At 37.1% G+C, this 16,501-nt stretch overlaps 1 protein-coding gene across 2 annotated transcripts in view; it reads right to left on the bottom strand.

Annotated features, from left to right (window-relative positions):
• Positions 1–11,546: 11,546 nt before the first annotated feature.
• The window catches only part of LOC111863036, an 8,151-nt gene continuing 3,196 nt past the window's right edge, over positions 11,547–16,501 (bottom strand). The window contains exons 1-2 of one of the 2 annotated variants that reach the window (XM_023848980.2): positions 15,493–15,789; positions 11,547–12,125 (exon numbers count right to left, since the gene is read on the bottom strand). In XM_023848980.2, coding sequence (XP_023704748.1) covers positions 11,736–12,125; positions 15,493–15,537 — 435 coding nt within the window. In that variant the 5' untranslated portion in view covers positions 15,538–15,789 and the 3' untranslated portion in view covers positions 11,547–11,735. Of the gene's footprint in view, positions 12,126–15,492; positions 15,790–16,501 lie in introns of those variants that run through there. The other variant, XM_023848981.2, reaches the window with a different exon arrangement.

The following is a 16,501-nucleotide window of genomic DNA, read 5'->3' as shown; positions in this document are numbered from 1 at the left end:
TTTGATCCTGTATCCTGTTCAGGTCCACGCTCAAATAATATGTGTCAAGTTCTTCTTATAAAATATAAGTTAAAAATACAAATGTTAAAATTTAAAATATAAAATTTAGTTCACTGTAGCTAGTTATATTATTATCACTTGGTTAAAAAGTTCATGAAATAAACTTCAGCTCATCACATTGACTGCACTTTCACTTTTGAAGGTCTTGTTGTTCTTCAGCGTCCTCTGATGTTGGATCTATTACATTCCATGTCATGATGGCTATGACGATGGCCATCACGACGGACAAGTCAGTTACTGTACATTGGCTGATTACAATAAGAGAGTAAAGTTACAATACTTACAATTGTTTACAATAGATTACAGTAGATTACAATAGTTAAAAGAGTTCAGATAGTGTGAGGTGGAATCCATATTAGGTCCCATTGGCACATCGGCTTCCATATCCTTTAAGAGACGGGCCATTTAAATTCCCGTAACGGCAGCAGGCTGGAGTTAAATGTCAGCAATTGTAGAGTATTAAAAATTGTAAGCATGTTACTGAAAATGCTGTGATTTCTACAATTCTTGTGATAAACGAACGAAATAAATGCTGCTGTTTTCCAGAAAGAATATAGAATCAGATATTGTAATTTACAGATTTTTAAGTCTGTAAAAATTGTTACACTGATTCCAAAAAAAAATTTCCCAATTTCAAGCATCTGTCCACAAAAATGCATAGTTTCTGCACAAAACGTTTCTGCAGTATAAATGCATGCTGCTGACATCCTGTTTTACTATGTCTTATCTGGCAAAAGAGGAGGAAGTTTATTTTTGTATTGCACATTCTCCAGTCAGGTCGGAACCTTTTTGTATGCGCGAGTGTGGGTGAAGTCTTATTGTACTTTGTCCTTCAGAAACTCTGACGACTTTGACTGTGTATATCTCGGACTAGCCATACAGAGGTACTGTTCTTGGAATAGACCCGCATTTCCCCCTTGCTTTCTCGCCACTTTCAGAGTTGTCTGTACCACATTCTGAATGGGTGTCATCAGCGGCCTGCATGATAAAATACAAGCGGTCAAGAAAAATTTAACATTCTGGAAAAAATAATCCTTTGTTTGTTAGTTATGAGTCATTTCACTATCTTCTGGAATTTTGTGTGGAAAATTAAATTAGTTTGGGTGAACATAATGAAAACATCAGTAAAGGAACATTGGACAAATTTGGAATTAAATTTTAAATAACAGTTTCTGAGCTTTGCTGGAGCTGAACACAGGCAGAATTTTTGGGTTTTGAATCCATTTGATGACAGTGCTACTGTGCAAGCAGGGACTTCGGAAGAAAAGAGGAACATCTTGAGCATCCTAATGATTGTATGCTGAAGATGCAAGGCATGGGTCTTTTGTGACATTACCAAGTTCTGACAGAAAATGAACTAAGTAACATGGCTCTTGCAGAACTCCAATTTGTATCAACCTATTCATGTGAGGGATTTTTTTCAGTTCTGGCTGAATTGTAAACTGGATTAAGAAATCCTGTATCTCCAGAAAATAGTTTGTGGTCCTTAGCAGTGTGAAGCCTGGGACTGAAAATTTTATTTCATCCAAACAAACTAAAATTACTCAGAATTACTGGGTTTTCAGACTTTGTCCATCACCCAATATTCTAAAAACTAGAGAAAACGTTTCGGAAACTGCCTCAATTTCCATCTCCATGTGTGAGGGGGAGACACCTACTCTGTTGGGTCCCTTAGAAGGAGGTAAACTAAATCTTTCTAAGGCACCCAATGGAGTATGTGCCTCCCTCCTCACCTGAGGATGAAGAGTTCCAGTTTGTGAAACGTATTTTCTCGTTGGTTAGAATACTGGACGATGGACAAGGTCCAAAACCCTAGTAATTCTGAGTGTTGTACACTACTGTCAGAACCCTTTAGAACCTAAAATTACTTATTAAATTACTTAGTCTTAAAATTTTGTAATGACTGTTCATTGATATGTCTGTAAGAATATATACCATATGTGTGTATGGCACATGTACAAATAAAAGTTCAATATTTTATTTGATCTTACTTTTTGGACCCTTTTTGCACAATTACAAGTGTGATGACATGTTCAGTGCCTATAGGTAATTTCATCCAAACAAGCAGTTATGATTACATTTTTTAAATGTGTTAGAGTGGTAGAAAAAATTGTGGTTTTTAAAGTTTTAGTACTTTGGGGTACATCAAAAACATTTCTTTTAAAGGCATACTTTATGAAGAAAATTAGAGTCTAGAGGAAACTAGATAGCTTGGTGTCCACATCTCATCATGCAAGAAAAAATAACAACATAAAGGTAGGTAAATTTTTAAAAAATATTGCGAAGTTCAACTGTTTTAGGAACCTGACATCACTGTTGTATTCATGAAGAAATTAAATTTAGTGAATATTTATTACCATTCAGTTCAATATAATTTGTCTAGAAAACCGAGATTAATGACAGTGGGGATTCATTGCGCTGACCACGCAACACCCTCTGTCCGCTAAAGTTGGCACTAACTTCGCCGACAAGTGGCGGTCGCTCGGTCGGTATGGTTCGCTTGCGGACTACAGGCCACGGAATTTCATACAAAAATTTAAACATTGAGATAAAAACTATAATTTTACATGTACTTTCACAAAACCAAACTCTGTGGCCTGTAGTCTGCAAGCGAACTATACTAACTGAGCAACCGCTGCTTTTCGGTGAAGTTAGTGCCAACTTTAATGGATAGAGTGTGTCGCATGGTCAACGCAATGATCCCCATGGCCGTTAATCTCGGTTTTCTAGACTGGAGCCGCTATTTCCTTAAAATAGCTCGACTGTCCTCATGAGGCTGAGTGGACCCTATTCCAGACCCACTACTTCTCAGAAAATCTGGTAGTGCCAGTAAGTGAACCCAGGACCTCTGGATTTGTAGCCACTGTCACAGAGGCAGTCCACATACTTTCACATGTTTGAAAATTGGTCTTTTGCAGTAAGAGAAAACAAAATTTGAGGGGTCTCTGGGAACATGGTATTGAAGACAGTATTTCAACCTCATACGGAAGAAAATGGGAGGTGGCTGGAGTAAACGGCATAATGAGGACGTTAATTTTACTCTTTGCTAAATAATATGAGGATCTTCAGATATGGTGAGAGGGCTATGTCGGATGCATGGTAGAGATGAGATACTCACTTGAAGATCTGGAAAAAGACCACTTGAAGATATGTGCATAAATAAATGTAAGAAAAAGCTATCCTTGTAACAGGGCCTGAAGGCCCATAGAGTTGTGAGACGTTGAGGTTCCCACATTTTCTGTAGACAATCAGTTCACAGATGTTGGTAAGGTTGTCAGCCTTACACGCCAGCCGCTCTTTACCCCCCACAAAGATTCCTGGTACTCATTTCCCTGAGTTGACCCCAGGGCCATAGTGTGGCTGGAAGGATCAGGTAAACTGAAAAAAAAAAAGTCCACCACACCGGAACTCACACCCACTACCTTCCGGCTTGTAGCATGGTGCTATGTGCATAGATAGATGGAAAATATTCAAATGGGTCTAAAATAGTACAGTGGAGGATATGGAATGAATACATTGGCTCAAGATGCTGTGAACATAACAGTGAATATTTGGGTTCCACAGAGTGCAGAAATTTCTTGAATGACTTCTCAAGAGAAATCCTGATGTACAGAGATAGTTAAGTTCACTCCAACCACTGGGATATAACATGTTGTGTCATACAGAACCTCATACATTCTACTTAATTCTAAGACAGTCCAGAATGTATCATTGGCAGTATCAGCACTTTCACCGAGACTTACAAACTAACAAAGGGCAGAGCATATGAGATATAATGAAACAAAATTTTGTAAATTTGCTCAAGGGTTGCTCAGATTAGATGAACTGGGAAACTGAGACATTGAAGAACAGATACAGGGAGTAATGAATGAAAACTGGGGGGGTTCAGCAAGGGAATCTACTAGCCCCTACACACACCAGCCAACATAGTATGTGTAATCACGATACTGCCCACAAAATTCAAATCACTGCCAAATAATGGAACATCAAGGCATACAATAAGCAATTTAAAATTATTTTCAAATCAAATTTTAAATTGTTTTAACAGCAAACAACTCGCCTTTTTAAAATGTAAACTTTTAGGCATACAGGTCTCATGGGGTATACAGATTATCCCAGAAGGAAAAAAAAGTATCGTGGAGGGTCACAGTATCGGTCATTCTGTTATGAGGAAACTTATGTTTGAGTATTTGTTCACATCATCTTAAGTGAGTATGTTCGTCTGACAATGCATGATTGTTCTTTTTAATATCATGCACTTACCTTCTGCAATGGAAGATAATAATGCTGATCCTGTCACAATATGCTGGTAGTTGAGACCGGTTGAGATGACGTGAGAAGAGAGGATGACAGCAATAAGGAAAATAATGGGATGTTATTTAATTTGTCCGAATTAACGTCAATTTATTTTAATCAGGAAATATCGCGTTTACACACAATATGAAATTTTGACATCCAGTGTAACAATTTTAACTTTATGAGAGCTGTATACAGCCGAACCATGTAATATGGAAGAAGGGTGACTGTATTAGTTGTATTTAATGCAGCTGGATGCTTAAATACAATATTAGGAAGAGAAAACATTGGGTGCATCCATTCTTCAGTGACAATTTAAAAAGAGACGCTTATATTGTTTCAAAAGAACTTAACTTGGATACAAACTCATTGGTCTCATGAGAAATTCTTTCCCAAGCCAAATCTAATTTGTCCTGCCTAGTACAGTCTCGGTGACATTTGTCATATATACCAGGCTCTTGCTCAGTAAACTGCACAAAAACAAAATTAGCAACTTTGTCAAACTTTCGTGCCATCGTAAGAAACAAATGAATCACCTAAACACATTATAGAACAGCTAACACCAGGAAACCACTTGGCAACGCAATTGCGAGAAGACTGGTATGCATCTTTGCCTGGAAGTTGAGTTTGTCAGTCTTTCTGCGAGTTGTGTTGCCATTTCCTCAATTTGTGCTGCTCCTNATAAACCAATTAACAATCTGAACGGTGTCTTCAGTGGCAAAAAACACATTACAATATATTTTATTCACTAAAGTGTTTGTTAAATATTTTAAAATGTCATTAACCATGTACATTCGTTATCATTGCTACATGTTTTGGCCCCACATGGGTCATCATCAGGCAACACTTATTATTTGGGGAGACCACTGCACGGTACACTTTGTCCTTGGTACTCTCAGGCACATCATTGCTGTTGTTAATTTGTTTCATTCCTTAAGGAACAGACAGCACTAGACACACACAACTAGTGTGAGTACCACACTAAAAAGAAACATTGAAATGACCACTAAAATAATAGTTTGAAAATATCCTACAAAGAAAATTAACAACAACAAAAACATACCTGAGGGTATTAAGAACAAAGTGTACAGTGCAGTGGCCTCCCCAGATAATAAGTGTTGCCTGATGGTGGCCCATGTGCAGTCAAAATATGTAGCAATGACGAGTGTGCATGGTTAATGACATTTTAAAATATTTAATAAACACTTTTTAGTGCATTAAATATATTTTAGTGCCTTTCAAGAATAGTTTGACTTTATTGCATTACAGATGGAATATTTTACAATCCAAAATGACATATTGGTGCAATGTATAACAGTTATATGCTTTATATGCTGTAAAGTTAAACTTATTAAAACAAAAAAGTTTTAATATTTGACAATTTTAACATCAACATTATTTTAATGTACATTAATTTTAACTTTATGGCATATACATGAGTATGCCTTATGACTGTTATGCATTGCACCAATATGGAGCCATATTAGGTATTCAGTTAACTACAGATATATGTGTAGAACTACCTGATGATGGTCCTGTGAGGACTGAACCTTGTAGTAGCACTGAAATAAACAATTGTTGAGAGTTACCTTGGTTTAATTAAATATTGTTGTGTTGATGGCCAAACCTTTTTCCATCCATAAAATTATGAGAAAATGCATTAGTTTGGAGGTTATAACAAAGTGTTATTAGTACACTGGTGCAGACAGAGAACTGCATTAATTGAGAGAATTTAAGAGAGTAGCCAATATGTTTTCAGGAGGTAACTAAATAAAAATGTTAAGAGCAGTAAATTATCTTTAACAACTTTGAGATAGTGCGGCAATTTAAGAAATGTGGACCACTTGTCAAAACCCTTCATGTATGTAGTAATTTCCATTGTCCAAAGTAAAGGTAATATAAGTTTTGTGGTTATCACCATGGTGACTAAAGATTGAGGTCTCTTGGTTGTGACACCATGTAATTTTGTGGGCAGATACTGAAGTTCTTCGTGGTTGAAGGGTGTAGGTTCAGGAATAGACTTAGTTGTATAGACAAGTGACAATGACGGTGTTCATCGGACCCAAGGAGAGGGAGTAAAGAAAGGAACCCAGTCTGAGACAGTGGAAATAAATGGACAAGAAACTGCCTTTATAAAGGATACACCAGTTTATCATTACAAGTTGAAAATGGAATAGCGAGAAAAACAGATCTTGTGAGGGATCCACTGTTTCCACAAGGAAAGCGGAATAATGTGAAGGCTGGGAAGGGGAACGCACATAAGAGCCCTGAGAAGATCATGCCAGAATGTAAATAACAGTAATGTCTTCCTACATTTGTGGGCAGTGCACTATCAAGTCTAAAAAGAGAATAATAATGTGCTCATAAAGAGGGCATATTAACTACACTTCAGATGAAAACAACATGCTGTCCTGACTGAAACATGTAAAGGCAATAAATATCTACAAACTGAATCACACTGGATGCTGTCAACAATAATTCTATAATTTGACATGCTGTGCCATTTTACATGCCCATGGTTTAGACAGAACTGAGAAACCATACCTCCAATTGCTACTTTTCCTTGACCGAGATTTCTAAATATATGTCTAGAAACAAATGCTGTATCAAATACCAAAATATGTCATAATGTTTAAGACTTGAACCTCACAGTGATGAGTTACCTCTATTTGAGGGACAAGAGTCCTGAAACTTTGATGATGTTGCAGAGATGGATTTTGATAATGGAGAAATGTATGTAGACAATATGGATCGTGATAGAGAATATGTATTGCCAAATTCAGAAAACCCCATTTAATAAACCAATTAAATGATCTTGCATAAGACTTTAAAAACTCCCCAAAAATCAAACATATCTTTTTTGTTCCGGATTACAAGGATGGAATCTTGGATCCCTCCTAACCATGCTCCAAAAATGAGTCATATGAAAATTTTAGAGCTCTGCTCTATTGCAGACAATGTAACAAGTACTGCTGTAATATGTGTGGAGATTGGAAAGTCACAGCTCTTCCACTCAGCATGTCTATTACTTACATTAAATTTTGCTGAATCTTATACAGATGGGATAGTCACACAAGAAGTAGTTACTGTGTTGTGAGAGAATAGCCTTGTCATAAGTGGTTTCTTCCTGGGCAAAAGAACATTTCAGTTGACCCACTTTATCCACAGAAAATATTTCTGTCTCCACATCACCTCCATTTTGGACTGATGAGATATTTAATGAAAGCCATGAACCAGAATATAAAGAAGGTTTTTAGTACTTAGTACAGATGTTTCTATGGATCAGCAATGCAAAGTTAAAAGAAGGGATTTTTATCACTTCTCAGAGACAGAGTTATGACTGACAAGAACTGTGATGAAATCTTAGGAGTAACTGAGAAGATAGTGTGGGAAGCCTGGAAGCATTTGGATTAGCTTTTAGCTATTTGGGTAAACACAAAGTAACCCCAGTTGAGGAATAGCTTAAACCATACCGAATATGTCACTGCAAATACAATTCCTTCCATCACACTTGATTTATTTCTAACAAACCTTGGAGACATCAGTGACAACCATTGTGTTAGTATTCATAAGGCCATTTCTGCCATGGAGGAAGTGGAATCTGACTGTGCTGGCTGGCTACAGCTGGCAGCTTAAAAGAGAAGCTTCAGATATGTACATAAGTAAATTAAGCTGGAAGATATTTTTGAACACATTAAATGTACACTTTCCACTTGTTTCATAGTGGTATATACTAAAGTGGAAACAACTTTGAACTGGTTTATTTTTCTTTCCATCTTTTCAATATGTTCTGTATAAAAATAAAGACAACATTTAGTGTTACATTTTCTGCATCACCTGTGTAATGTTATCTATATAAATAAAAATGTAAATGTTCGTTTGTTCAAAGTCTTAAATCCCCGAAGTTCTTCACCGATTGCTTTGAAATTTTGAAACAACGTTGCATTCGAATACACGCGTTTCTATGTACCTACTAGCTGTACCCGGCCACGCGTTGCTGTGGCTCAGTCTGGTTAAATTGAAAAGAAAGAAAACCGTTGTGTCGAGAACATCGAATCTCCACAGTTACAACGAATACACGGAGAGTTCCCACAGAGACAACGCAATAACAACAGGTAGTTGCGTAGGAATCACGGAATCAAAAAAGCTGCGTTTTCACGGTTATAACAAAGACCCATTTCAATAACAGCGGCCGAGGGTATAAAAGGGGGGTTGAATTCATTCATTTTGATTTAATTATTTCATGTGACTGGGGAAGAACAGGCATCAGCGAACGAGCGAAACAGGCAAAGAATGGCTCAAATACATGCCGAGGAAGCAGCAGAGCGATGTGCAGCCAGACTTGCTGCACGGTTGTGAGCACGGCGATCGCGTTCTGCAGCTTCAGATCTGCTTCGTTCTCAACAGAATGAACGCTACAGGCTGAGAGTGGCTGAAAGACATCAACGAGAAACAGCAGATCAGCGTCAAACACGACACCGTGCCCAGCAATCACACGATTACAATCGCCTTGTATTCCGGTACAGCCCAGCTTAAGATTATAGTTTGAGTCGGCATGTTCTCATCAGCACTATGACTGAAGCGTGTCCTTATTGCAAGGCTCTGAAATTTAATGGAGAAACGAAAGGAATGTGTTGCGCCATCTTTCAAAGTGAAAGGACAAATTTATCATAAAGCCGGCTCCCTGCTTCCGTTCCCAGGTGGTCAAAATAAATTGCTACAAGTGTATTTCATCAGCGATGGCAATGATCAATTGATTACACGTTGCGGAATTTCTACTGGCATAAAAAGGTCCATCGTTTCCCAACTGCAAGAGCTTCTTCACGAAAAAAACAATTTAATGTGTTTGTTCAAAACAGCAATTGACATGACGCCATCTGATACACACAAGACTGTTATTCATGCTGACAAAACGCCTGCTGGACAACATGTGCGAAGATTCAAGGCTCCAACTATAGACGAAATGGCAGTTGTTATAGTCGGAGATCAGTTCCAACCTAGAGATATTGTTCTTCATCGGAGAAACGATCAATTGACAAAAGTTGCAGAAACTCATCGATGCTACGATGCCCTGCAATATCCAATCATTTTTTTGGGGATGGTGCTGATGGCTATCACTTCAACGTTAAGATGATAAATCCAGTCAGTGGCAAAGAAACAAATATGAAATGCAGCGCAATGAACTATTATTCATACCGATTATTGATTCGAGAGAATGAAGACAATCACATTTTGAAATGCCGTCAATTGTTTCACCAATACATCGTAGATATGTATGCAAAAATCGAAACACAATGTTTGATATTCACCTGTTTGAATCAGACCAAGCTTCGCTCTGAAGAATACGTTCATTTCCGAGATGCAGTTGTAAATGACGGTAATACAACTAACATTGGAAGACTAACCATTTTGCCATCTCCATGTACAGGCGGTCCACTCATATGCATGAGTACGCTCAAGATGCAATTGCGTATGTTCGTCACTACGGGCATGTTCTAGAGTTGGCAAACCAGACAATCTCTATATCTGCACAGACAATGGAACAACAAAAAATATTGTATACCCACAAGCATTGTGAAATTAAACATATTAGAAACGTGCACTTTCTCTTTTCTTTCTTTTCCATTTAACCAGACTGAGCCACAGCAACGCGTGGCCGAGTACAGCTAGCAGCAAATAAAAATGATTTAATATCCACTATATATTATATTTATTGTCTTAAAAGCTCTACATGCAATAGAATCTTGTTACCAGATTTAGAATCAACGTGGCTACAAATCTATAAAGGGTATCAAATATAAGAAGAAGAAAACAGAACTGACCAATGTAATACAAAGTTTAGCTGTAAGATGAGATAAGATTAAAGTGTGGCATGTATATAAGAAATCTCAGGATTAAGAAGTTCATGTACCGTTCTGCAGTCCTATGAATTTTCTAAGGACATAAATAATATGTAACTATTACAAAAATAAGATTATAATCATCATCATCACTCACTGAGCTGAGCCCTTCTTGAGAAATCTCCAAGAATGCAGCTACTCAAGAACTTTATGGAACCTGAAGGTTCATTACCGTGTTCACAAGAGCCCTCCACTGGTCCCCATCTTGAGCCAGATCAATCCAATCCATATCATCCCATCCTATCCAAGATCAATTTTAATATTCTTCACCCACCTATGCCTTGGTCTTCCCAGTGGTTTCTATCCATCTGGCTCCCCACCCAATATCCTATATTCATTCCTGTTCTCCACCATTCGTGCTACATGCCCTCCCCACCGCATCCTCCTTGGCTTGATCATTCTAATTATACTTGGAGAAGAATACCAGTTAAGAGGCTCTTCATTATGCAATTTTCTCAAACCTCCTGTCACTTCATCTCTCTTTGGTCCAAATATTCTCCTCAACACCATGTTCTCAAAAACCCTCAGTCTATATTCCTCCCTTAATGTCAGAGACCAAGTTTCACACACAAACAGAACCATGGGCAAAATTATAGTTCTGTATATTCTAATTCTTACATTTTTGGACACCAGACACGAAGATAAAAGTTTCTGGACTGAATGGTATCAAGCATCACCTGAGTTCAATCTCCTCTTAATTTCCTCCTGAATCGATAAGATTATAATAATACAGAACATAAAGTTTAACATAAAGTTACAGCTGATATTTAAGTAAGTGGTAGAAGTCCATCATGCATAATTAGTTTCACAGGAATATTTAGAAGCTTTGCCTTTACATGTTAGTCACTGCTTGCCATCATCACAAAGCACAGCCAAATCTGTAAAGCAGCTACTTCATATACATTGGTTGAACATACATTTTCACTATGTCATAATGGGTCTTACAGTAGCTGTGGAACTTACAGCTGCTGAAATCAAGTCCTAATCATTAATACAGTTTTTAGACTGGTTAAAATTGGTTAGAAAAGTCTGGTTGCAAAAACAGAAGAATTATATTACAGCATTCATTTCAATTGGTGGTTATGTAGAATCTTATTGACTATCATATTGTGGCCCATATTCTGTCTAAAAATATATTATAGGATTTTCTAGCTCTGCTTTTTAACTTTATTGAAAAGCATTAATGAGTAGTAATTCTTTGTTGGCCATACTGGATTACACATAGCAACATAACACAGGTATGGCAAAGGTGTAGACTAATTACACTTGATTGATGTTCCTACTCATGTATTATGAGGTGAAATGGTTCAAAATGCTTTTTATTGGATCTTACATTTGCACTAAAACAGCACACATTTTATTACAATTTCTGGTTTTCCAACATTTTAAAGCACTATTACAATTAATGTTGTAAATTATTCAGAGAGTGAACATGATGGTACATTCTGTGCATCATTTAGTAACTGATCAGTGAAATTCTTAGTTTATTTGTGCAAATGGAGATCGTGGTAGAGGTTGCGGAATAGATTCTTGATTCACACAGTTTCTGCAAGGAACATTCTGTCCACGCTGACTGTTAATATGTAAGGAATTGAGGTACCAGAATGGTTGATGCTCTTTTGGCCAGGTTGCTACTCGGGATACAATATCAGGATCATGAAGAGAGTCGGTACGAGTGCTGGTTGGAGCTACTGAACTTGTTGATGGGCTATTTTCTCCAAAACGATTATCAACATTAGTGTCATCACCACCAAAGCGAGAAAGAACATTTGGGTAAATTTCTTTTCGATTTCCTGCATAAAAGGAAGACTGTGGAAAAGCCATTGTTGTTCCAGTGCCGAAAAGTATGCATAGGCTGATAGTCAGCTTCTGAAAACAAAACAAAAAACATTCATTCATTTTTAATTATTGGCAGATCTTCTACACTTAATTTATATGTAGCATACTTCTTCATGGCCTCTGGCTTTAACAAGTCAGGGGGAAGATGAAAACAGTGAGGTAAAGGAAAATTCTGGTATTAGTAGTGGAAGGAAAGGAGCAACAGTTTAGCTCTTGATCTGCTTGATTAGCCATTAAATATCATTGCACATAGATCTGTGGCTTGGCACAGACTGCATAGAAGGCACCATTCCTCTGTTGCTGTTCATGGGCTGGTGCCTAGTAATGGCCACTGTATAGTTGCTTATTTTGCGGTCATTGCCTAGCAATGGGTCTACATGCAATATTGCTCCCTCCTTAAGGCTATTCATCTCACTGACTACATCTTCATTAATGCTCTTGACCTGCACTGTGAGTCATTTTCTAATAACAATTACATCTAGTTTAGAACAACATACAGGTTATGACATATGTACTGTACCTACTGTATTACTGCATTATATAAAAATACATGGAGACTGTTTTGAGAGCGTGCCACAAATCATTTGGCCAGTCCAGCAGTTGGGGCACAAACTTTTTGTGTCATTTCTTTCAACACGTTCAGACCCACAGTAAAAATAACAGGTCCAATCACAGCAAATGCTAGCAATAGTCTGCTATTTTGCATGCACTGTGTACACCTCTATGAAATGTTCATATTCACACACAGCAATCTTGAAACCTGAAATTTTAAAAGCCGATCTTCCCTCCATGGCATGTAAGGGATCTGCTGAGTGGACTGTTCAAACCCAGCACAGATTTTATCCAGTTTCTCTTCAACAAGCACTCGATGTTTTCATTTGGTTCATTTTTTTTAACCAATTTGTTTATGAATGTATAAATAGTTTATTTCTATTTAACTATAACATCCTTATCCTTATATTTCACGTGGGGATCATACATCAACAATTGTTTCAATGCGTAATTCTCACATGGCATTTCAACACAAGAAGTAACATGACTGACTGAATATTTAATACATTAACTGGAACTCAGGATTATGGTTATAAGGTACATAACACATCATACAAAAGTTTTTGTATTGTCACCCAACAACGCTTGATATCAAGTGAAAACAATACATCAATCTTTTTTGACAATCATCAGGTGTATATGAGTGAAAACAATACATATGCAATGTTTATGCTGAATTACATAATGAAAATGGATCTACGCCCAACATCATAAAATTAAAAGTTTTGTATGTGTTAGGGTTGAATATACAAAAATGTGTTCATGATGTTATAGAATTATTATATACGGGTATATATATACATTTTATAAATTTAATAATTAACACAGTTGCTCAGATGATGGTCACAGTGGCTCTGTTGTATTCATTTTTGTGGGGAGGGTCTATGCGATTGTAAATTTTAGTGTACATTGTATATACATACATTATTGCTATGATGTTGATGGATATGGTGTAACTTCATGCTCATCTAATTTATTGTCTGTTATATGTTTTCATGATGTAGCGGAGAATATTAGGTGTACTGTGTTGAGTGGTTTTACATTCCAAAAATATTGCTGTGAAGTAGTATTCACTGATGATGTAGATATTTTTGTGTACTGGTTGAACAGGTTTCCATGTTTCACTGCTTGCAGTTTTGCTGTGGTTTTTACTTTATTAGTGTGATGGTATTTATGATTTTCTTTCATCTGCTGCTCTTGGTGTCTTCTGATGTAGTGTTAGTGTTTTGCTAATTGGAGTGCTGATGGTCAAAAGGCATTAAACATTTAGTCTGTTTAATATGATAAACTGTTTGACTTATCACTTTCACTTGTTCTCAATCGTTCTATTATACAACAGTCAAATGTTGTGTGAGAGTATAACACTTTAATATACACAAGAGGATGCATAAAATAAAAAATATGTAACATCAGTTTGCTTCATGTGCATAGGTTATTGACCTGCTGATTGTCACAAGTTCAAATGGGCAAAGCATGAATTCTTAACAAATTTCAGCAATAACTGATTTGCACCTGCACCAAGGCTATGTACACAAGGGCTACCTGGAAGTCAATAAGATTATAAACATTTGGCAGTGCACAAAAATTATGTTCTTTAAACATATACTGAAAATGGATGGTTCCACCCATTTTAATGCAACTAATGCAACATTTGAAGAATACCTAAATATGTTCATAAAAGTATACATTCTGTTTGGTCATTCATTAAATAGTCATTTCTACTTCCACATTACCTGCTTCTTAAAGCTTAAAATGATGTTACAGTTGAATTTATAAAATCCACAGATGACCACCAAATTATATAGATTTAAAAACAACAGACTGCCATGTTTGGAAGAGGCTTAAAGATTTAGTGTACAAAAACCAGAGATAATCATTCCAGTCCTCAGAGTTACTGCAACAAAGAACTGCAAATGTGTGGCCTCTTGTATCTCAAGGAAACATGTGATTACACATTAACCAGAGAAAAGAATGTGTTCAAGCCATAATCCATGAAAATAAGGTCCTCTTCAACACTGATTCTGAGTTACAGTGACTATTCCTGGTACTCATTTCTGTTAGAGGCTGAGTCGACCCCTGCGCCATAGTGTAGCTGGAAGGATCAGGTCAACTGAAAAAATCCAATGACCTCATCGGGATTTGAACCTGCGACCTTCCAGCTTGTAGCATAGTGCCTCAACCAACTATGCTATCACATGCCCCCAGATGTTTACCAAATAATAAAAAACTACAAATAAAATACCAACATGCGAGAGATGGGCTATTTAATCACAAAGAATGCATATGGAAACCGGTATGGTACATCTTTGATTAACGGTATGTGCCTCCGTCTGTGGCATTGCACCTACAAAGCCTGATGGAGGGTAAGGATGAATGGCATTGCAAATGCATTACTGAGCAAGTCTTTAAATTAACTGTAATACAGGCATACATGTTACTCCAAAAACATATCACCTACCTATTTACAATGATTTTATATTTTAACATCAAAGCTGTTAGGCTTTACCTGCCTTCTACATTTCTGTGCAGAATTTAATCAAATTCAACCCCTTTCACTCCCTACACAACTGAGAAAATGTAAGGTTACCTTTCATAATATATTTCATTATGTTTCTGACCCATTTTCTGATCAACCAGAAGCAAATTTGTGCACAGTATTTATTGTGTTATAATTACACTATGATCCGTTCATTTGCAATATGAAGACTGTGAAACCCACAACAATTTCCATATTTATGTTCAGGCTCGAACTTGGATGCTCTCGGTTTGAAACCTGTGTGGTGGTGAAAATACTAACTACCAAATGCATCACACATACGTTATCAATGATTTGATAGCTACTCACCATTTGTGTAATGATGGATGATTTTTTCTTTTGAACACACAACATCCGTGCTAAAATATATCTTCAGCAAACTCCTACCTTCGAGCTTCTAACCTCCCATGACACAACATGCTGCTATATAACCGTGATAACTGCTCCCGTCTGCGTACTTTGCGGTGAACACCATTCGCACCAGCCCACACCAAACACTCCCTTCCTATCCTTCCTACGCTTCCCACCCTTCCTCCGCTTCCTACATTCCTACAGCCATCCGCGGCCAAAGACGTAGCAACATTTATGTGGCCAGGATATCCAGCCTCCTGTACATGACGTCACTTGCTTTCGAGTGAAAGATCGCCAGCGTTACTACTTTTTTCCTGGAATGACTGCAATATTCAACGAATCGTGGCCATAATAAAAATAAACCTGAATTTTAACCCTCAGACAGGTCTCTTCATTCCGGGCTTTTCCCGTTTAGAATGAATTAGCCACCATGGCGAATAGTCAGTATTCTAAACTGATAATGAGAATGATGTGTATTTGTACCAACCGTCTTAGTGCACACACCCACACACGCAGTCACAAGGGAAGGACACAACACAGAACACAATATACCAGTGGTTCTCAAACTTTTTACCTCTGAGCCCCCTGACAAGAGAAAATACTCTCAAGCCCCCAGCCTGTTTTTTTTTATCAAAATAGAAGTCATGGTATGTTTGACGTTTTATTCAGTTTGTGTTTTTCTACATACTATTTAGCAGTTTTTTACTCAAAATTAAAGTATCACAATATTAGGCCTACAATAAAAATTAGTTATAACACTTGCAATCACCAAAATATGTATTTAAATGAAATGATATTTAACTAACAAGTTTTTTTTTTTCTGCAAAGAAAATCAAACATTTAAATGTCAAACTTCAGTGTGATGGATGGGCCTGCTTTTGAGAACAAAGTTTATCAAAACGTGGTGTAATATCAGAAATGGCCACTCTAACTTCTTTAGCAATATTTAGCCTTGAACGATACTTTG

This window comes from Cryptotermes secundus, unplaced genomic scaffold (genome assembly GCF_002891405.2).
Source record: "Cryptotermes secundus unplaced genomic scaffold, Csec_1.0 scaffold1320, whole genome shotgun sequence".
Taxonomy (NCBI): domain Eukaryota; kingdom Metazoa; phylum Arthropoda; class Insecta; order Blattodea; family Kalotermitidae; genus Cryptotermes; species Cryptotermes secundus.
This window is presented reverse-complemented; position numbering and strand designations above follow the sequence as displayed.